Genomic DNA, 21,914 nt, shown 5'->3' with positions numbered 1-21,914 from the left:
GAAGATATAATACCTATCACCAAAGACTTTAATAAGAGTAATGAGACTCCACACTATGTGTAAAAATACAGCTTTTATTCTGAGACATTGACCTTCACTAGAGTGGGACCTATGGCCCCAGCCTGGCTGGAGAAGCAGCCCCAGGGCCTGAGTGACACCATTTCCCTTTCCTGAAATAGAAAGAAGTTATTCTAAAGGAAAAACGAGAGCCCAGAGACATCTGTACAGGACCGCTCTTGCACATGGTGACTGGAGGCAGAGGGTGGGGAGCTGGAGAGGAGTCCAGTCCCTCCAACAAATGCTGAGGGTTTCAAGGAGCTTCCTGGACGTTTCCCTTAATCTGGATCTAAAAAGGACAGGAGGTATCTAAGGGTCCAAGAGCAGAACAGGAATGGGCAACTCTAGAAGTGTTTGTGTATGGAAGGCCCTAACCTGGCCCTGTCCCCCGTCTCTACCTTTGGCTTTCATGAAGAGAGATTCATAGCTCAGAGGAAGGGAGGAACTTCTCCAGTCTTCACTTTAAGAAACTCTTTTAACTTTTCTGCCTACCTTATGTTCCCTTTGGCCAGTAACCCACTCCCTGGGAACAAGATCTTGTTGACTTTCTTGGGAATCTCCTAAGAGATAAGTGCTTTGTGTCTGAGACAAGGCAATGCCTCCCACAGTCAGAGAAGCTGGAGGGCCAAAACCTATAGAGTTGGGCACTACAGCTGCTTAGGCTGCAGAAGAGACAGCTAGTCAGGAACCCTGGAGATTCAAGACAACTTACTGGTCCCCTTTGCCCAGGGCTGTGGTCCTAATCACAGTCCCTCACCTTTCTCAGGGTTAGCCTGTGTTTCAAATGCATACGATCGGCGCTGAGGGGACAACAGGGTGTCAGGAACCTGGGGTTCTCTGGGGGGCAGACTAAGACGACTCTGGGATCCAGACCCTTCCGCGCCTTCAGGTGGGATCTCCAGGCAGCTAAGGGGCCGAGGAGAATGGGCAGAGATCATGCTACAAGGGGAGTTTCTGGGGATGAGGCAGTAATCCCCACCCTCAGTACAGGTCTGGGTTCGCCGAACTCCCTGAGCCTCAGTCCTTTGGCGGTCCCGGGCTAGGGCCACAGCAGCATCAAAGGAAAGACTACCCCCATTCCTCCAAGAGGATCGAGAAGCTCGGGGCCCCCAAGCCCTTTCTCCAGGAGTCGCATCAAGCCGGCCAGGTCTCAGGCTTGGATTTGCAGGTGCCACATGAATCTTGCTACACATTGCACTGGGCATCTTGGCAAACTGTGGCTTGGGGGGCACCACAGGCACAGAGCGGACCTGTTGGACCTGAACGAGAGTAGAAGCTAGACGCATGCCCACGCCACCCAAGCCAAGGGAACAGGGACATAGACAGTGGTCTGAACTGGGCTGCCCCTCAGACTCTTTCTCCTCTGGCTGGGGTGGCTGTGGGGCTGCCTCTTCCATCTCAGAAGAGTGAGGATTGTCCTCTTCGGCACAGTCAACCTCCAGGGACTCTGCACCTGAGCCTTCAGAGAGGGTACCCTCTTCTAAATAGTCCCCTCCAGCCCTCTGGTCTCCCTCAGCCTCTCCATCCCCACTCTCCCGTTCCTTGCTGACCTCCCCTGCTCCTCCTTCAGTTGCTGCTTCTGGGCTTCTGCTGTCTTCACCATCTCCTTGGTCTTTTCTTGCTTCATAGTCCCCCTTCCCCCTCTGTCCTTTGTCCTCATCCTCTCTGACTCCCTCGGCCTCTTGTTTGTGTACAACTTCCCATTTCTCCTCAGCAACTTGATCTTCCTGGGCCCCTTGCTCTAGGTCCCTTTCAGCTTGTACCTGGACTTCCTTTCTTTGTTCAGCCTCTTCTCTCTCAATTTCTTTTTCTTTCTCCTCATCTGTATACTGCTCTTCTGGTTCCTCCACACTTTTAGCCTCCATACTGTCAGCCTTCTTCTGACCTTTGAACTTCTCTTCCTTGGCCTCTGTCTCTTCCCTACTCCCTTCTCTCAATCTGACTTTTGTCTCTTGTCTTCCCCCAGCCTCCCCTGTATCCTCACTGGCCTTTCCAGCCTCCACCTTGGTCTCTGGATTTCCCTCTGCCTCTTCCTTGATGTCTAGCCTGCCACCAGGCTCAGCCTCCTTGTCCTCCCCAACTTCCCAGCATGCCTGCTCTTCCCCAGCCTGTCCCGGAGCCTGCCTTCCACATCCTGCTGCCTCTCCCTCCAGACTCCCTGCACCCTCCCAGATTGGAGATTTAGGTCCCAGAAGGGGACTTAGGTCATCATAGGCACTCAGGAAAATTTCCTCCCCATTTTCCTCTTCAACTTCAGGCCTGGGGCCAGCGGAGTCCAGGGAACAGCAGCTGGGGGCCAAGACAAACTGTGCCTCATCCAGAGACAGGTCATCCAGGGGTGGCTCCACAGAGAACTCCTCCACCTGTAGGCACAGCATGGTGGCTCAGGACCAGAAGGCCCTGTCCACCCTTGACTCCATGCCACCCCCAAAGCCAGCACGGCTCTCCTTACCTGAGGCCCAACTCCCAGGAGCTCCTCCAGGTAGCCCATCCCAGGGTCGTCCTCCCCAGGGGAGAAGGCTGCTCCTGCTGATTCTGCCTGGGCCACCTCCCCATCCTCTGCCCCCACCCACTCAGGTTCTGAGCTGCTTGAGTCCTCTAGGAAGGAGAAGGAGTCCTGCACCTCCTGGGACAGGGAATCCTCCAGGGCAGGAGCCAAGTCGTCTGTGCCTGAGTCTGCCAGGGGACTTGAGGCTGGACTTGCTTCCAACTTTTCATCTGCTGGGGGAGAAGTAGTCCCAGGAATACAAAGGTCAAGCCCTGACCCAAATGTGAGTCCTGCTAGCATTGATATAGCAGGGGCCCAGCACTCCTAGCATTGCTACTCTGAATGACTGATCCTCTCAGACCAATGTCCTTAATTATTGGCTTGCTACCTTAATTGAGACCCTACCAGGTGCCAAGCACTGTGCTATACATTTTACAATGCATTGTCTTATTTTTTCCTCAAAGCTGTTATGTGGGGTATTGTCCTCATTTTACATATGAGGAAACTGAGGCTCAGAGAAATTAAGCAATTTGTCTAAGGTCATGTAACCAATAAACAGTACAGCCAAAATTTGAACCCAAGTCTGCTTAACTCTATAGCCCATGTTCTTACGCACTATCCTATCCTGCCTCAGGACTTCTCATGCATGACACTTCAGGAACTGGAGGCAGAGCAAGGATTAGATCCTAGCTCTGCTACTTCTACCTAAATAAATAGCAAATTGATTAACCTAAGTCTCAGTTTCCACTGCTGTAACTTAAGGATAACAATACCTGTGTCATAAGATTATGAGAAAATGAAACAAGCTAATTCCTGCAATCATAGCACTTGGAACTTTTTTTTTTTTTTTAAGGTGGAGTCTTACTATGTCTCCCAGGCTGCAGTGCAGTGGCACAATCTCAGCTCACTGCAACCTCCACCTCCTGGGTTCAAGCAGTTCTCCTGCCTCAGCCTCCTGAGTCTGGAATTACAGGCATGCCTTACCACACACGCCCGGCTAATTTTTTTTTGTATTTTTTTTAATAGAGACAGGGTTTCACCATGTTGGCCAGGCTGGTCTTGAACTCCTGACCTCCAGTGATCCATCCGTCTCAGCCCCCCAAAGTGCTGGGATTACAGGCGTGAGCCACCGCGCCTGGCCTAGCACTTGGTACTTAATAAACTCTTTTTTTTTTTTTCCTTTGAGACAGAGTTTTGCTCTTGTCACCCAGGTTGGAGTGCAGTGGTGCGATCTCAGCTCACTGCAACCTCTGCCTCCCGGGTACAAGCGATTCTCCTGCCTCAGCCTCCCAAGGAGCTGGGACCACAGGCGCCTGCCACCACATCTAGCCAATATTTTGCATTTTTAGTAGAGATGGGGTTTCATTGTGTTGGGCAGGCTGGTCTCCAACTCCTGACCTCAAGTGATCCACCTGCCTAGGCCTTGCAAACTGCTGGGATTACAGGCATGAGCCACCGTGCCCTGGCCAGTACATAATAAACTTTTTTTGTTTTTGTTTTTGTTTTTTTTTTTGAGACAGAGTCTTGCTCTGTCGCCCAGGCTGGAGTGCAGTAGCGGGATCTCGGCTCACTGCAAGCTCCACCTCCTGGGTTCATGCCATTCTCCTGCCTCAGCCTCCCGAGTAGCTGGGACTACAGGTGCCCGCCACCACACCCGGCTAATTTTTCTGTATTTTTAGTAGAGACGGGGTTTCACCGTGTTAGCCAGGATGGTCTCGATCTCCTGACCTCGTGATCCGCCTGCCTTGGCCTCCCAAAGTGCTGGGATTACAGGCTTGAGCCACCACGCCTGGCCTAATAAACTCTTGATAAATGTTAGCTGATAGTATTGATGTTACTGTTGTTATTACCCATCCATCTATTATATATTCCCACATTTGTCTTTAGTAATCCCTGCTGTATGTTTCTCACACAAGCCCCTGTTCTTGGGTACATCAATGTTCTGAAGGCTGCTAGAGATCTCCTCTCCATAGATTTCACATAACCTGATAATATTACTGAATTTCCCCAATCCTGAATCTAGGGAGGCAGCTGAAGGTAACCACCCCAAAGCCCAAGGGCTGAGGCCTCTGCCCTTCCTAGGGTGGATCTTCCAGCATCAGAGCTTCAGCCTAGAGTTCTAGTCCTCTTTCCCAGTCTTGATCAATCAGAGGGTCCTCACCTGGGGGGCCAGGGCCAAGGCCAGGGCCAGGGCCAGGGCCAGAGGCAGGGTTTGGCCGGTGCTGTAGAGCAGGGCACTCAAGGCCACGGGTGAGCCTGGCCAAGGAAACGTTAGAGATGATGTTCGGGGGCACATTGAGGATAGAGGTGATGTGTAGTGGGAGGTTGACATTGTAGGGGTCTGAGATGTGGACACCAGCGCAGCGCTCTGCACGGCTGCTGCCCCCAGACCGGATGGCTGACCGCCCAGCTCGTGGTGTGCCTGGTTCAGAGTTTGTGCCACCCAGTGCTTCTGCCTCAGGCTCCTGTTCACCCTCTGCTGCCTCTATAGAATCGTTCTCCAAGCTCTCAGGCAGCAATGGGCTTGGCCGGGGGCTGCTGGGCCCCACCAGCCCCTCTGGCTCTGTGGAGGAAAAAGAGGGCCAGGTAGGCAATGGCCTAAGCTCCAGGGACCTAGACATCTCAAGAAGGCTCTGGAGAATGCTCTCTGCTTTCTCAGGCCTGAGAGAAAGGACAGCCTGGAAGGCACCAGGCCCAGCTTCTTTTGATCACTACTGCAAACTTTTCACCCAGCCAGTAGGTCAAAGATCACCTCACCTTCACATACCTAGGAAACTCCCTTCTTTCCCTGCAGATACAGTCACTGGCCGTCATCACCACCACCACCACCACCACCAGCACCAGCACCACCATCACCACACACACATGCTGTCCCTTCCCATATGAACACTCATCAACAAACATGTTTACAATGTGACTGGTATGTAATAGGCACTCATTAAATATTTTTCAAAATGATTGAACACAGTTGGCTGCATGTTCACATGCACACACAAGCCCATGCTGGTCACATAGCACACACACATACACACACAGAAATGCACCCCTATACTCACCATCACTGGCCCCAGCCGCAGCACTCAGTGAGTCCATGCTTTTGGCTGGCCGCAGTGTCCCCTTGTTGGATTTGTCCTCTGTAAGACAGGGATGTGGGTAGAGCCAGGGCCTTGTGCACCCTCAGTAGAGCTCCCCCCATCTCCCCAGACTTACCCCTGTCCTCAGCCCCCCGTGGAAGTTTACGCTTAGTCTCATGGCCAGAGCGACCTAAATTGAAGATAGACCTCCACTTCCTGACCTTCAGAGACCCCTTCCTCCTACAAAGAATGGAGGGGCATAATTGGAGGTTGGAACATGATAGTTAGTGCTGGGGAGGAAGGCCCAGGAAGGAGGCCTTACTTGTGCTCTGCAATCTCAATGATAGTGTGGTAGGGCCGCATCTGTGGGGGTCCATCACCCGCCTGCAGGATACTAGGCAGGTGATAAGGCGGGGGTCTGGGCATAAGGTCCTCAGGGCTGCCTGATGCCCGGGTCCCTGGAAGTGATCGCCATCCACTCTCCACCTCACCACCTGGGAAAAGAAAAGGAATTGACCAGCCAGGAACAGAGCCAAGAGAGAGACCTCAGGCACCCAATCCTTCATCACCCCTCACCAACTACCAGGTTAGGGATACATTCAGAAGCCCCTAAAGATGGTACCTCCATGTCCATCACCTCAAAAGAGTACCCTCATGGACAAAGAGGGCCAGGAGATCCCAGGACGTTGGCCTGGTGGGCTGAGGGTGGGTATGAGCGATCACTAGCCTTGGGAGCCAGGATGGTGACTTAGAGGTCAAGCTATGCCCTAGACTGACAGCAGAAAAGGTCTTCTCAAGTCCTGACTGCACCATTATCTCCCCAGGGTTCTCTCCATGTGACCACTACCAACATCCCTGTATGAGAATCAACTGAACCAGGTGATCTGCAAGGCTGTCTATAACTGACTTGACTCCCCAAACAGTGGCATAGTGGAGGGCAGGAAGGACACTGACCAGAGAGGGCAGCACCCCCAAAGAGCTGGTCCACGTGTGTGAGGATGAACTCCACGACGATGGATTGCACCCGCACCTCCATGAAGGCCGCTGTCCCATTGAAGCCTGAGGCCTCTATGTCCTTAGACCTGTGGAGATGTGGAGTTATTCTCCCCCTCAGCCCCACCAAACTTCCCAATCCAGATTCTCCCTGAAAATACCTTATTGTCTCTCTCTCTCTCTCTCCCCCCTCTCCTCTCTCTCTGTCTCGAATGACCTTAACTCCATCTCTACCTCTTAAATTGTATGCATTATTCTTCCAATTCTCAAATGCCACTTGAAGACTTCCAGGAAGGAAGCCTTCTTGGACCCCTCCTCAGGGTTAATCTCTATTTCCTTTGCATAGCAGGGTGTCTAGTTTATAATGAATTTTATAGTGAATTACAGGACTTCTCATAATCTGTCTTGGACCACAGTGAGTGATATGCACAGTGAGTGCAACCAACAGACTGCAAGACATTTTGCTCAACAAACATTTGGCCTAAGACCCGGCACAGTGGCTCACACGTGTAATCCTAGCACTTGCACAGGGAGGAGGTGGGTGGATCATTTGAGGTCAGGAGTTCAAGATCAAGTGAAACCCAGTCTCTCTTTGTATTTTGTAAAAATACAAAAATTAGCCAGGCATGGTGGTTTATGCCTATAATCCCAGCTACTCAGGAGGCTGAGGCACAAGAATCACTTGAACCTGGGAAGCAGAGTTTGCAGTGAGCTGAGATCGCGCTGCTGCTCTCCAGCCTGGGCGACAGAGCAAGACTGTGTCTCAAAAACAAACAAAAAAATTGACATGGAACTATTATGTTCCAGTCCCTGAGCTCAGTGACACACTGTAGGAAAACACAAAAGTCCTGCTTTTTAGGGACTTTATTTGATCACAGAGAAAGGACTAAAATGGATGGTGCCCATCAGACCCAACATAATCTTGAACCTCCTTTTCTCACTGGGCTTCGTGAGCCCCACATCCTTCTCCAGTGTGCCCATACAGTCACACCTCATCCTGGGAGCAGCCTCCCAGAGGCCAGTGCCTCACAGGATCCCCATACACTGCTCACACAGGCACCTACCTCAGCAGGTTGGGAGCCCACACTATGGCCAGGTTGCGAGCATGCATGTTGGTCTGGGCACTGAATGAAGCCATGTGCACCAAGTGCGTCATGAGGAACTCCAGGGTCCTGCAGAAAGCGGGGGCAGGGATCACACAGGGAATGCACAGGGCAGGCATTAGGACTGGGACCTGGGAGTCAGTAGGACCCAGTTAAGGCTCCAGGCAGAGCGTGAATGAGTTGTCTCAGGTTGCTGGGCGGATGTGGAGTGCCACATACCTGTAGTTTGGGACAGGGAGTTCTCGAAGCACCTCTAGGATCTTGACCAAGCGCTCAGGTTCCAATTGCACTCCTACAGCCTCCTGATTGAGAAGGGTGCAATAAGCAGGAATCAGTGACCCAGCAATGCCCCTGCTTACTCCCCAGAGCTCCTAACCAAGTTCTCAGGAACAATGAGCACTGGACTCTGTGCTACCCCATCCTACATCATCTGTGGTGCACTGACATGGTAGAGAGAGCTCAGAATTTGGGGTCCACAAAGATGGCAGCTGAATTTTGGTTATGACACTTAATAGCTTTTGTGAACTTGGCAACTCACTGCCTTATCATCCTCCATCCGTAGAGCTCTGGTACTGGGATACTTCAGTGGTGCCACCCTGTGGGTGCCCCAGGGACCACCGAGTTGTTTCAGTGTGTCCAGGAAAGCCGTCTCCCACCCCAACCTAGCCAGTGTGGACTGAGCAGGGTGCTGCTAGCATTTAGGGTCTCTCAGTGCTGTTGTGCTCAATAAAGTGCAACTTATTTTTAAAGTGTTACTCAATTCAAAATAGCATATTTTTCATGTGTTTTCACACTTAAAAGATGTTCAGGCTGGGCACAGTGGCTCACACCTATAACCCCAGCACTTTGGGAGCTGAGTTGGGAGGATTTCTTAAGCTCAGGAGCTTGAGACAAGTCTGGGCAACACAGCAAGACCTTGTCTCTACTAAAAATTTTAAAAGTCAGCTAGGCATGGTGGTACACGCCTGTAGTCCCATCTACTCAGGAGGCTGAGGTAGAAGGATCACTTGAGCCTGGGAGATCGAGGCTGCAGTGAGCTGTGATCACACCACTGCACTCCAGCCTGGGTGACAGGAGACCCTGTCTCAAAAAACAAAAAACAGGCCGGGTGCAGTGGCTCACGCCTGTAATCCCAGCACTTTGGGAGGCTGAGGAGAGTGAATCACCTGTGGTCAGGGATTCAAGACCAGCCTGGCCAACACGGTGAAACCCTGTCTCTACCAAAAATACAAAAAATTAGCCAGGCATCGTGGCAGGCTCAACAGCTACTCGGGAGGCTGAGGCAGGAGAATCACTTGAACCTGGGAGGCGAAGGTTGCAGTAAGCCAAGATTGCACCACTATACTCCAGCCTGGGTGACAGAGTGAGACTCCATCTCAAAACAAAAAAAAGAAAGAAAAAAGAAAAAAATCAAAGATGTTCAACACACAATTACAGTGAATGGAGAGACATCCTTGAAAAAATTTGACTTCTACAAAGTATTCTCATTCTCTTAAGTGTAGGGAAGCTCTGGTCTATGTGCTTTCCAAGGCCCTTCCAGCTACAACAATCTGGCCTCTCCCTCCCCAAGTCTCACCACTGTGCTGTGTGCAATCTGCAGGCCTTAGGAGAAAGAAGGACATAGCAGATGGAGAGTGAAGAGAAGAGGGATGGGGCAGGACAAAGGTAGTAGGGGCTAGGAGATTTGGGGAGGTGGGGTCTTTTCCCCAGTAAGTTTTTCTGTGGTCTCTTTCATTCAGGATCGCTGGGACTCTGGCTGGTATGTGGCACACCTGGGATGTCAAAACCAGGCTGTCTACCCCTAAGCCCTGTCTTGCACCCCCCTGCCTCTCAACTCACAGCAAACTTGTCATACAGCCGGTAAGTGAGCAGGGGATCCGGCAGTTCTCTGAAATAGGCCTTGCACAGGGAGGAGACGCAGTGAATGTCCTGGAGGTAAACATCCCGACGCAGGTCTGGCTTCCGCTCTGACTCAAATTCCTGCCTGGGGAGGCACAGTGTGGTCAGGAGTGGTAGGGGTTGGGGTGATGTGGGGAGAGGTGGGTCCCTGTAGAGATGGGTCCCGGCATGGTCATGGGTCAACATGTGTGGGACTTGGAAGGAGAATGTTGGGACACGTACACGTATAAGCCAGTAAGTATAAGGTATTGCATATGTTGACACGTAGATGTGAACGTGAAGATGGGTACATGTACAGGTAAGTGGATGGATGCATGAACAGGGATATGTTAGGGATGTAGCTGTAGATATATGTAACAATGCAAGGGTATGTAAGAGTCAACAGGGTATGGTCCTAAATCTGTGCCACTGGGTACGTGTAAAAATGGGCAGGTATAACTCTTAGAAAGAAACATAAGTGTAAATCTTTATGTCCTAGGATTAGGCAACAGTTTCTATGATATGACACTAAAAGCACAAGCAAACAAAAAAATGGATACATTCAACATCAAAATTAAAAACATTTGTAGTCAAAAGTAACTATTAAAAAAGTGAAGACAACCCACAAAATGGGAGTAATATTTGCAAGCAATATATCTGATTGAGGGTCTAGTATTTGTAACATGTAAAGAACTCTCGTAATTCAATGATTAGAAAGACAAATAAGCTAATTTTTTTTTTTTTTTTTTTTTTTTTTTTGAGACAGAGTCTTACTCTGTCGTCCAGACTGGAGTGCAGTGGCACGATCTCGGCTCACTGCAGCCTCTGCCTCCCAGGTTCAAGCGATTTTCCTGCCTCAGCCTCCTGAGTAGCTGGAACTACAGGCACCCACCACCATGCCCAGCTAAACAAATAAGCCAAATTTTTAAACAGGCAAAGTTGGCACCATAGGAAAGGGGGAAAAATGGGCAAAAGATTTGAAAAAACACTGCTACTGCTCCAAAGAAGATATGCAAGTAGACAATAAGCACAGGAAAAGATGTTCAACATCAGTACCTATTACAGAAATGCAAATATAGGCCGAGGAGGTGGCTCGTGCCTGTAATCCCAACTACTCAGAAGGCTGAGGTAGGAGGATCGCTTGAGCCTAGGAGGTAGAGGTTGCAGTGAGCCGTGACCATGCCACTGCACTCTAGCTCGGGTGACAGAGTGAGACCTAGTCTCAGAAAAAGAAAATAAAAATAACAAAAGTAACTCAAATATAAATCACATTGAAATATCAGTTTACATTTACAGGGATGGCTATAATAAAAAAAGGTAGGCCAGGTGTGGTGGCTCATGCCTGTAATCCCAACACTTTGGGAGGCCGAGCCAGGTGGATCACCTGAGGTCGAGAGTTTGAGACCATCCTGACCAACATAGAGAAACCCTGTCTCTACTAAAAATGCAAAATTAGCCAGGCATGGTGGCGCTTGCCTGTAATCCCAGCTATTCAGGAGCCTGAGGCAGGAGAATCGCTTGAACCAGCAAGGTGGAGGTTGTGGTGAGCCAGAATTGCGCCATTGCACTCCAGCCTGGGCAACAAGAGTGAAACTCCATCTCAAAAAAAAAAAAAAAAAAAAATTAACCGGGCGTGGTGACATGTGCCTGTAATCCCAGCTACTCAGGAGGCTGAAGCAGGAGAATCGCTTGAACCCAGGAGGCAGAGGCTGCAGTAAGCCAAGGTCTCACCACTGCACTACAGCCTGGGCAGCAGCACAAGACTTCATCACACACACACACAAAAAAATACACAGGCCAGGGCATGGTGGCTCATGCCTGTAATCCTAGCACTTTGGGAGGCTAAGGCAGGCAGATCACTTAAGATCAGGAGTTCAAGAGCAGCCTGGCTAACAGAGTGAAACCCCGTCTCTACTAAAGATACAAAAATTAGCTGGGTGTGGTGGTGCATGCCTGTAGTCCCAGTTACTCGGGAGGCTGAGGCAGGAGAATCACTTGAACCCCGGAGGCAGAGGCTGCAGTGAGCCAAGATCGTGACACTACACTCCAGCCTGGGCAACAGAGGAAGATGTCTAAAAAAAAAAAAATTGAAAAATTGAAAAAAAATAATTAAGACCAGCCTGGCCAACATAGTGAAACCCCATTTCTACTAAAAATACAAAAATTAGCCAGGCATGGTGGTGTGCACCCATGGTGGTGTAGTCCCAGCTACTCAGGAGGCTAAGGCAAGAGAATCACTTGAACCCAGCAGACAGAGGTTGCAATGAGCCAAGATTGTACCACTGCACTCCAGCCTGGGCAACAGAGTGAGACTCTATCTCAAAAAAAAAGTAAGAAATGTCCTGGAATTAGATCGTGATGATTATTGTACTTCATCACTATCTAAAGTAAATATACTATGTGACTAGTATGTGAATACACTAAAAACAACTGAATTGTACATTTTTAAATGGTGAATTTTGTGATATGTAAATTGCATCTAAGTTTTTTGTTTTTTGTTGTGAAACAGAGTGTCACTCTGTCACCCAGGCTGGAGTGCAGTGGCGCAATCTTGACTTACTGCAACCTCTGCCTCCCGGGTTGGAGCAATTCGCCTGCCTCAGCCTCCCAAGTAGCTGGAATTACAGGTGTGTGCCAACACACCCAGCTAATTTTTGTATTTTTAATAGAGACAGGGTTTTGCCATGTTGGCCAGGCTGGTCTTGAACTCCTTACCTCAGGTGATCCACACACCTCAGCCTCCCAGAGTGCTGAGATTATAGGCATGAGCCACTGTGCCCAGGCCTAAGTTGTTTTTTTTGTTTGTTTGTTTGTTTTAAGTTGGGTGTGTGTGTGGGAATGGTGTATGTGAGAGAGGAGTTTGTGTGTGTGTGTGTGCAAGTTGGGGGAGGGACCATTGTCTTCACCTTTCCCGAGGAGTTGTTAGAGCACCTCCCTGGGACCTTACCTAGCATCTGTGTTTCCTTCTCCCCACTGCCTCTCACTCCCCGTCTCTGCTGTCCTCAGCAACTCTTACTATGACCTTCTGGCTCCCTGGTCTCCTGGTCACAGAGCCTTCCCGCTCTGTTTGACTCACCGAAGCTTCTGGATGTTGGAGGAGACCCCTGAGAGGCGGTAGATCCCATCCACCACTCCATACTCCTCCACAAATTCTGCACAGCTCTTTAGCACCTGGGGCACTGGGGACACAGATGGGGCAGAGACACAGAAATCAAAAAATCTGGGTGGTCACAGACTGCACTGAGTCTGAGAAATGGAATTTCTCAGAGAAGGGAATTTGGGGAGACCATGGGCAAAGCTCATGGAATAAAAACTCATCAGAAAGATTCTTACAGGTCACCAACTTCGACCTGCCAACCCCTCTACAGTACCTCTGCTTAGTGGGTCCTAAAGGTCCTGGGAAGTCACTGCCTCCAAACTACCCAATCAGCCCTTTGTTAGAAAGTTCTGCCTTTGTTAAAGTGAAATTTGTCAGGCTGGGCTCAGTGGCTCAGGCCTGTAAGCCCAGCACTTTGAGAGGCCAAGGCGGGTGAATTGCTTGAGCCCAGGAGTTCAAGACCAGCCTGAGTAACATGCGGAAACTCTGTCTCTACAAAAAATACAAACATGAATGGGGTGTGGTGGTGCACGCCTGTAGTTCTAGCTACTCAGGAGGCTGACATGGGAGGATCACCTGAGCCCAGGAGGCAAGGGCTGCAGGAAGCCACACTCTGGCCTGCTGGGTGACAGAGTGAGATCCTGTCTCAAGAAAAAAGAAAGAAAGAAAGAAAGAAGTTTGTCTTTCTTGGGCCATGTGTGGTGGCTCGTGCCTGTAATTCCAACACTTTGGGAGGCTGAGGTGGGTGGATCACCTGAGGTCAGGAGTTTGAGACCAGCCTGACCAACATGGTGAAACTCCATCTCTAATAAAAACACAAAAACTACCTGGGCATGGTGGCACATGCATGTAATCCCAGCTACTTGGGAGCTGAGGCAGGAGAATCACTTGAACTGAGAGGTGGAGGTTTCAGTGAGCCGAGATCACGCCACTGCACTCTAATCTGGGCAACAAGAGCGAAACTCCATCTCAAAAAAAAAAAAAAAAGAAAGAAAAGAAAAGAAAGAAACTTGTCTGTAATTACTAGTTATTTTTAAAGAGGCAGTAATCTGGTTGGTGGAGGGGGGCAGAGTCAGAGTCAAGGACTTTTTTTTTTTTTTTGAAACGGAGTCTCACTCTGTTGCCCAGGCTGGAGTGCAGTGGCATGATCTTTGCTTACTGCAACCTCCGCCTCCCGAGTTCAAGCGATTCTCCTGCCTCAGCCTCTCGAGTAGCTGGAATTACAGGCACTCACCACTATGTCCAGGTAATTTTTTTATATTTTTAGTAGAGACGGGGTTTCACCATGTTGGCCAGGCTAGTCTGACCTCATATTTTGCCCATCTCAGCCTCCCAAAGTGCTGGGATTACAGGTGTGAGCCACTGCGCCTGACCTGCTTTATATATGTTCTATCATTTTATCTTAAAAATTAGATATTCTGGGGGCCGGGTGCGGTGGCTCAAGCCTGTAATCCCAGCACTTTGGGAGGCCGAGATGGGCGGATCACGAGGTCAGGAGATCGAGACCATCCTGGCTAACCCGGTGAAACCCCGTCTCTACTAAAAAATACAAAAAAAAAAACTAGCCGGGCGAGGTGGTGGGCACCTATAGTCCCAGCTACTCCGGAGGCTGAGGCAGGAGAATGGCATAAACCCGGGAGGCGAAGCTTGCAGTGAGCCGAGATCTGGCCACTGCACTCCAGCTTGGGCGACAGAGCCAGACTCCGTCTCAAAAAAAAAAAAAAAAAAAAAATTAGATATTCTGGATGACAGACCTTTGACAATCAAATACAAGAATATCTGGGGAAAAAAAACTTTAAAAATTAGATGTTCTAGTCCCCATTTTACAGATAAGAAAACTGAGGATCAAAGAAGCACAGAGTGCTAAGGCAGGAGAATCACTTGCTAGAGGCAGGACTCTAATCAAGGGTGCAAAAACCTGTACTATCTTTCCCAACCCTGGGCCCCCTCCTGTTACCAGACTGTAAGCTTCTTAAGGACAAAATCTAAGTGTGATCCATCTTGTTATTCCTTATATTATCTGACATGGTGTCTCATACATGATAGATCCTCAAAAACCAGGTCAGGCGCAGTGGTTCACACCTGTAATCCCAGCACTTTGGGAGGCCAAAGTGGGTGGATCACATGAGGTCAGAAGTTTGAGACCAGCCTGGCCAACATGGTGAAACCCCGTCTCTACTAAAAATACAAAAATTAGCCGGGTGTGGCAGCGCACACCTGTAATTCCAGCTACTTGGAAGGCTGAGGCAGGAGAATTGCTTGAACCCAGGAGATGGAGGTTGCAATGAGCCGAGATTGTGCTGCTGTACTCCAGCTTTAGTGACAAAGCAAGACTCAGTCTTTAAAAACAACAACAACAACAACAAAAAAAACCATGTGTTGAAATCCATCTCCACAAGGCCATGTAGTTATCTTTCCAAAGCACTTTCCTACTTTAGATCCTTTGCCTCGCATACAACCCACTCTGCCCCACATTAATCCCCATTGCTTACCTTACAGATATAAAATAAAATATAAACTCCTCAGCCTGGTATATAAGACCCTTCACAAACCAGGTCCAGACACCATTTCAGCCACAGCTCTAGACAATTCCTTCACAACAAGCCTTGGTACCATTACTCATATTATTCCTTTGCCCGGAATTACCCTCCCTATGACTCTGCCTGGTGAACTTCTATGCATTCCTTAAAACACATCTTGGGCCAGGTGCGGTGGCTGACACCTGTAATCCCAGCACTTTGGTAGACCAAGGTGAGCAGATCACTTGAGGTCTAAAGTTCGAGACCAGCCTGGCCAACATGGCAAAACCCCATCTGTAATAAAAATACAAAAATTAGCCTGGTGTGGTGGCATGCATCTGTAGTCCCAGCTACTTGGGTGGCTGAGGCAGGAGAATTGCTTGAACCTGGGAGGTAGTGGTTGCAGTGAGCTGAGATTAGACCACTGCACTCCAGCCTAGGTGACAGAGTGAGACTCCGTCTCAAAAAAAAAAAAAAAAAAAAAAAGCACATCTTAAACATAACCTCCAATTCTAAACCTTTTTCTTATATCTATATTATAATTCACCACAGTCTTTGCTCATGTTTTTGTTTTTGTTTTTGTTTTTGTTTTGAGACGGAGTTTCACTCTTGTTGCCCAGGCTGGAGTACAATGGCGCAATCTCGGCTCACCACAACCTTCGCCTCCGAGGTTCAAACGATTTTCCTGCCTCAGCCTCCCTAGTAGCTGGGATTACAGGCATGTGCCACCATGCCTGGCTAATTTTGTATTTTTAGTAGAGACGGGGTTTCTCCTGTCTCGAACCCCCAACCTCAGGTGATCTGCCCGCCTTGGCCTCCCAAAGTGCTGGGATTACAGACATGAGCCACCGCACCCAGCTGTTCATGTTTGTATTATAGCACTTCTTGCAGTTTGTTACGATTAGTTTATTTTATATTTATACCTCTTGACATATAATAACATCCTCCTAGCATCTAGCACAATGTTGAAACAGAACAGTTGCTCAATAAATGTTTGTTAAATGACTCAGTGAATTAATCAATTATGAGAATCAATAACATCCCTTGGAGAATTAATGGAGAATATTGCCAATGAAATAATATTGGGTCCTATTAACTAGGACTCATCAGAGAAATGCGTCTCACATATCAGTGTCAGAAAAAGCTGTGTTTGGCATGGCAGCTCATGCCTATAATCCCAACAGTTTGGGAGGCCAAGGCAGGTGGATCACTTGAGGCCAGGAGTTCAAGACCAGCTTGGGTAACATAGCAAGACCTCATCTCTACAAAAAATAAAAAATGAGCAGGGTGGCTAACACCTGTAGTCCCAGCTACTCAGGAGGCTAAAGCAGGAGGATTGCTTGAGCCCAGGAGTTTGAGACTGCAGTGAGTGATGATGGCACCGTTGTACACCAGCCTGGTCAACAGAGTAAGACAAGAAGGAAGGAGGGAGGGGAGGGGAAGGGAAGGGAAGGGGATGGGAGGGGAGGGGAGGGGAGGGGGAAGGGGAAAAGAAAAGAGAAAAAAGAAAAGAAAAGAAAGGAAAGGGAAGGGAGGAAAGGGAGGGAGGGAAAGAAAAGAGAAAAGAGAGAGGAAGGAAGGGAGGGAGGGAGGGAAGAGAAAGGGAAAGGGAAGGGAAGGGGAAGGGGAAGGGAAGGGAAGGGGAAGGGAAGGGAAGAGAAGGGAAGAGAAAGGGAAAGGGAAAGGAAGGGAAAGGGAAGGGAAGGGAAAGGGAAAGGGAAGGGAAAAAGCTGTGTTTCTCCTAAACCATCTAATTTTTTTTTCTTATGGGCCCATGAGTCTTGCACTTGATTATGTTTGTTTATTTATTTATTTTGAGTTGGGGCGCATTCAAGCAATTCTGGTGCCTCAGTCTCCTGAGTAGCCAGGACTACAGGCACGTGCCACCATGCCCTGCTAATTTTTGTGTTTTTTAGTAGGGATGGGGGGTCTCACCATGTTGGCCAGGCTGGTCTCGAACTCCTGACCACAAGTGATCCACCCGCCTCGGCCTCCCAAAGCACAAGGATTACAGGCTTGAGCCACCGGGCCTGGTCTGTGTTTACCTCTTTAACCACTAGGAAGCTCAGAGCCCACCTCTAAGAACCATATAGAACCACATAATATGCATTTCTGGGTGCTGATCTTTCTCTTCTTCTTGTTTTTCCTTCAACCCAATTCCTTCAACCATTTATTCTAATTTTTTGTAAAGTTTTGGGTTTTGAAAGTCATCCCAAGCTCTTTGTTGAATAAAGTATGACAGAAATATGGAATGAAAATAATCAGTAAATTCATCAACCCCAATCTTTCCTTTTTCTTTTTCTTTTTTTTTTTTTTTTTTTTTTTTTTTTTTTTTTTTTTTGAGAAGGAGTTTCACTCTTGTTGCCCAGGCTGGAGTGCAATGGTGCGATCTCAGTTCACTGCAACCTCCGCCTCCCAGGTTCAAGAGATTCTCCTGCCTCAGCCTCCCAAGTAGCTGGGATTACAGGTGCTCACCACTCTGCCCGGCTAATTTTTATATTTCTAGTAGAGACAGAGTTTCTCCATGTTGGTCAGGCTGGTCTCAAACTCCCAACCTCAGGTAATCTGCCCACCTCGGCTTCCCAAAGTGTTGGGATTACAGGAATGAGCCACTGCGCCCAGCCCTTTTTATTTATTTATTTATTTAAGACAGAGTCTCACTTTGTTGCCCAGGCTGGAATGCAGTGGTGCAATCTTGGCTCACTGCAGCCTCAGCCTCCCGAGTAGCTGGGACTACAGGCGCACACCACCATGCCCAGCTAATTTTTGTATTTTCACTAGAGAAGGAGTCTCACCATGTTGGCCAGGCTGGCCTTGAACTCCTGACCTCAAGTGATCCACCCGCCTTGGCCTCCCAAAGTGCTGGGATTACAGGTGTGAGCCACCGCGCCCAGCCAACCACAATCTTTCAACTGTCATACAACCTGGCTTCCAGACCCTTCATCCTCCTGCACACAACAGCTAGGAAGTTGGGTGGGATTAGGGAAGCATCTAGGGTACAAAATTTAAGGAAGCAGTTATTCTCAGGGCCATGCAGATGCCAGCCATGCCCATGCACAGTCTTGAGTACCTCCTTGAGAATGAGGCACCTAGTGGCCTGGCGTGGTAGCTCACGCCTGTAATCCCAGCACTTTGGGAGGCTGAGGCAGGTGGATCACCTGAGCTCAGGAGTTCAAGACCAGCCTGGCCAACATGACAAAACCCCGTATCTACTAAAAAGTACAAAAAGTAGCCAGGCATGGTGGTGCGTGCCTGTAGTCCCAGCTACTCATGAGGCTGAGGCAGGGAGAATTGCTTGAACCTAGGAGGTCGAGGTTGCAGTGAGCTGAGATGGTGGTGCTGCACTCCAGCTTGGGCAACAGAGCAAGACTGCATCTTAAAAAAAAAGAGAAAAAAGAGGTACCTAGGGCAATTGTACGACACTGAAAGTGAGTGCTTCCTTAAATTTTGCACCCTAGCCACGTCTCTTGCCTTGTCTTAGTCTCAGCCCTACAGTTCAGCATCCATCCTTTCAGTACCTGCTCCCATTTTCTAGGATCCCACTGACCTCAGGTTCCCAGTATTGAATGCAGAGATAGGTCAGGCCCCTCCTTGTTTGAACTGCTGCTGTACTCTTGGGTGCCTAATGCTAAACCAACTCTTTTGACTCATAAATAGTCGGCTGTCACCTAAACCACCAAGTTTTTGTCACATGAGCAGCATCCAAACCAGGTCTTCTCCATCCTATCCTTCTCTGCTGATTTTGAACCTCCAGAGTCCTTTAAAGAGGACACTCAAAAACCTAAGGAGTCACAGCCATGGAAGAACTGGGTCAAGGAGATGGGGAAGAGACAACAGGGTCGCAGAGATGGGGGAGTTAGGGAGATAAAGATCAGAGAGCTGAGGTCACAGATAAAAGCTACAGACAGGATTGGAGGGCTGAAGTCAAAGGGATGGAGACATCGAGGAAATGAGAGTAGGGTAAGGGAGGAGGGCCCAAAGCTTACAGACCTGGAGAATTAGAAACCTGAACAATCAGCTGGGCACAGGGGCTCACTCCTGTAATCCCAGCACTTTGGGAGGCCAAGGCAGGTGGATAATGAGGTCAGGAGTTCGAGACCAGCCTGGTCAACATGGTGAAACCCTTTCTCTACTAAAAATACAAAAATTAGCCAGGCGTAGTGGCACCTGCCTGTAATCCCAGCTACTCTGGAGGCTGATGCAGGAGAATTACTTGAACCTGGGAGGCGGAAGGTGCAGTGAGCCGAGATCATGCCACTGCACTCCAGCCTGGGACAGAGCGAGACTCCGTCTCAAAAAAAAAAAAAAAAAAAAAAAAATCTGAACAATCTATCAAAGATTAGGAAAAGAAAGAACTGAGTACATATAGGGCTTAAGGAAGGAAGAGACCCATGTTGGGGCAAAGAGCTGGAGAGAGGGCTGAGATGGAGCAAGGTTGTGAGGATGGGGGAGACCAACGTGATCAGGGAGGATAAATTAACCAAAAACACAGATCTGTCTGCTTTCATTTTTTTGTGGATGTTGGGTTAAAGAGAGGAACCATCACCAGCCTCTCTCTGTCCTTCCTTCCACTTTCCACCTCTCTGTACCAGGAAGACCTGGGGGATAGAAGGAGCCACCACTGCTACTCTGGTGCCCAAGATAAACCCACCCTTGGGTTCAGGTGAGGTTCTGGTCTCCTGCTCTGGGATTCACCTAGGATCAGGACTCAGCAGTCAGATGTCTGTCCCCTCTAGAGAGCATGCCCCTTCCCTGCTAGGAATGCAGGAAGAGGCCAGGAGGGTTATAGGAGCAGGGTCTGGGCTGGCTATGGGTTCAGTGTTTCAAGATAGGGTTGGTTGGTGGGCCACAGGAAAGGGCAGTACCAGGAAAGGCTGAACTGAGGGTTTGCATTGAGCTGGGAGGAGAACATCATCCCCAATTAAATCTCGTGATCCTTGGCTAAGAATCACAGCTCTTGAGAGGAGTCCCTTAGAAAGGAGTAAGTCCTACACTGATAGCTGTGCCACCTCCACTCTGCCCAGTGAGAAGAGGAAGGCTCAAATAAGCTCGCTTCAGCTGTTTAACACTCTTCCTTGGGGTGTGGGCTTTCCCTTAACCAAGGGCAGTGGGGATAGGGGTCATCTTGAGGGAGGAGAAAAGGGGAAGGAGGTGTCTGGGGACGCAGGGGTGGGGCTAAGAGCAGGAAATGATCTGGGAACCACCATCACCCTCCCTCCGCTGCAAGCACCACAGCCCAGAGCAGAGGAGGGGACAAAGAGGAAATGACAGATTGGGGTGGGGTGGGATGGGGTGGAGTGGGGAGAGAATTATGCCCTTCTCTAGGAGAAGCTTGAAGTGCCAAAAACAAGCTGGGCTGGGCAGCCAGGATACCTGGGTTCAAATTCAAATTGAATCAAGAAATGATTTTAAGTGACTGCTCCATGCCAGACCCCGTGGTGAACTTGATATTGTCCCTGGTCCTTCTGGCTTCAAAGCCCACTCTAAGGTGACCCAAGGAGGGAGATGGGTGAGCTCCACAGAGAGCTCCACACCCACCCTCCTTTGCATCCTCCACCTCCAGCTTCAAGCCAGGCCTCACGCCCTCTCTTTCATTCTTCCCCATTTCAGCAGCTTCTCCCCTTGCCCCCCACTTTGAACCTGTTTCTCTTTTGCGTAGGGAGAACAAGAGAATCACAGAGACTGGAGGCAGAGGCTATTTCCAGCCCCACATCCTCCCCTGTGGCCCAGCAAGGCTGCAGTGGGAACAGAGCCCATGACCTTGTCCTTGGGTGTTCTCCAGCCAGGAAACCACCGGCCTCAAGGGCCATCTTGAGACCCTTCTGGGGCCATTCTCCTGTCTCCTTTCATTCAGACCTAAGGATGATCATTTCCCCTTCAGTCACTCCTCTCCTGACCCTGTCACCTCACCCTCCGTCTCCTGTTCCCAGTCACCTGCCCACTGTTTCATCCACTCCTCCTCGGTTTCCAGTCTCTCCATCCTCCACCTCACGCTCCCTGGGTGCTCAAATTCTTATCCCCTCAGCCACCCCATCCCCAGAAAGTTACACAAGGGAGCCGCCCTGCCTTCTTCACTGAGACACATTTCCTGTCTTGCCCACTTACAGGTCTCTTGAATGGTGATCCCAGGCCACTGCCCCTTCCCCAGGAGAACCGGAAACTGCTTCTGCCCTTCAGGCTCGATCGGGCTGCAGACGCCCAGTGCCTCCCCACCCACCCCGCAGAAGCTGAGCCGGCCTCCTTACCCTCCTGGCCTGAGTGCTGCAGGTGCTCCTGCAAGTCGCACCCAAAAACCCGCTCCTTCGAGCTGCCTTTCTTCTTTCCTTTCTGCCGAGACTTCATGGCCAGAGCCCCAGGGCACTGGCCCGGTCACCTCTGTGCCCCAAGACCTGTGCCCTACCAGTCCCCCATGGGATCCCAGCCAGCTGCTGGGCTTGGCCCGGCCCCAGGGAGGCAGGGCTCCCAACTGGGGGGTGGAGGGTGGCCTGGGCAACGGGCAGCAGCTCCTGCCCCTGGGGCCCCAGCCACACGGAAGTGGCTGTTGAAGAGGAAGCTACCAGGACCCTGGCAAGAAACAGTGTCCTGTGTCTCGTGGCCCAGCCTGGCACTCGCCCTCCTCGCCCCGCTCAGTTTTAGGGGGCAGGAAGCAGTGCAGCTCCTTAACCCACTTCCTGTTAGAGCATCTTTGCAACCACAGGGCCTAGG

General features: G+C 49.8%; 1 protein-coding gene across 5 annotated transcripts; it reads right to left on the bottom strand.

Moving 5' to 3' along the window:
* Positions 1-54: 54 nt before the first annotated feature.
* ARHGAP30 (Rho GTPase activating protein 30) lies at positions 55-21,904 on the bottom strand. Of its 5 annotated transcripts, none has more exons than XM_010367104.2 (12): positions 21,455-21,904; positions 12,670-12,772; positions 9,555-9,699; positions 7,935-8,017; positions 7,677-7,784; positions 6,574-6,701; positions 5,942-6,113; positions 5,756-5,859; positions 5,602-5,679; positions 4,707-5,108; positions 2,510-2,778; positions 55-2,420 (listed from the first exon to the last, which is right to left on the bottom strand). In XM_010367104.2, exons 1-12 carry the CDS (start codon positions 21,549-21,551, stop codon positions 801-803), a joined length of 3,309 nt encoding a protein of 1,102 aa, XP_010365406.2. In that variant the 5' UTR covers positions 21,552-21,904; the 3' UTR covers positions 55-800. The 5 variants fall into 5 exon arrangements, with proteins under 5 accessions (XP_010365406.2, XP_030792637.1, XP_010365407.2 ...); XM_030936777.1 differs by having other exon boundaries at positions 2,681-2,778; XM_010367105.2 differs by having other exon boundaries at positions 2,510-2,775.
* Between the last annotated feature and the right edge of the window lie 10 nt (positions 21,905-21,914).

Source organism: Rhinopithecus roxellana, chromosome 8 (assembly GCF_007565055.1).
Source record: "Rhinopithecus roxellana isolate Shanxi Qingling chromosome 8, ASM756505v1, whole genome shotgun sequence".
Lineage (NCBI taxonomy): Eukaryota > Metazoa > Chordata > Mammalia > Primates > Cercopithecidae > Rhinopithecus > Rhinopithecus roxellana.
This window is presented reverse-complemented; position numbering and strand designations above follow the sequence as displayed.

Excerpts from the sequence above, each read along its gene's own strand:
- ARHGAP30 (XM_010367104.2), bottom strand. The coding sequence starts at position 21,551 with ATGAAGTCTCGGCAGAAAGGAAAGAAGAAAGGCAGCTCGAAGGAGCGG. Across the intron at positions 7,785-7,934 it reads CTCCCTGTCCCAAACTACAG|GACCCTGGAGTTCCTCATGA; the intron begins GTATGTGGCACT and ends CGCTTTCTGCAG. Across the intron at positions 5,860-5,941 it reads ATTGAGATTGCAGAGCACAA|GAGGAAGGGGTCTCTGAAGG; the intron begins GTAAGGCCTCCT and ends CATTCTTTGTAG.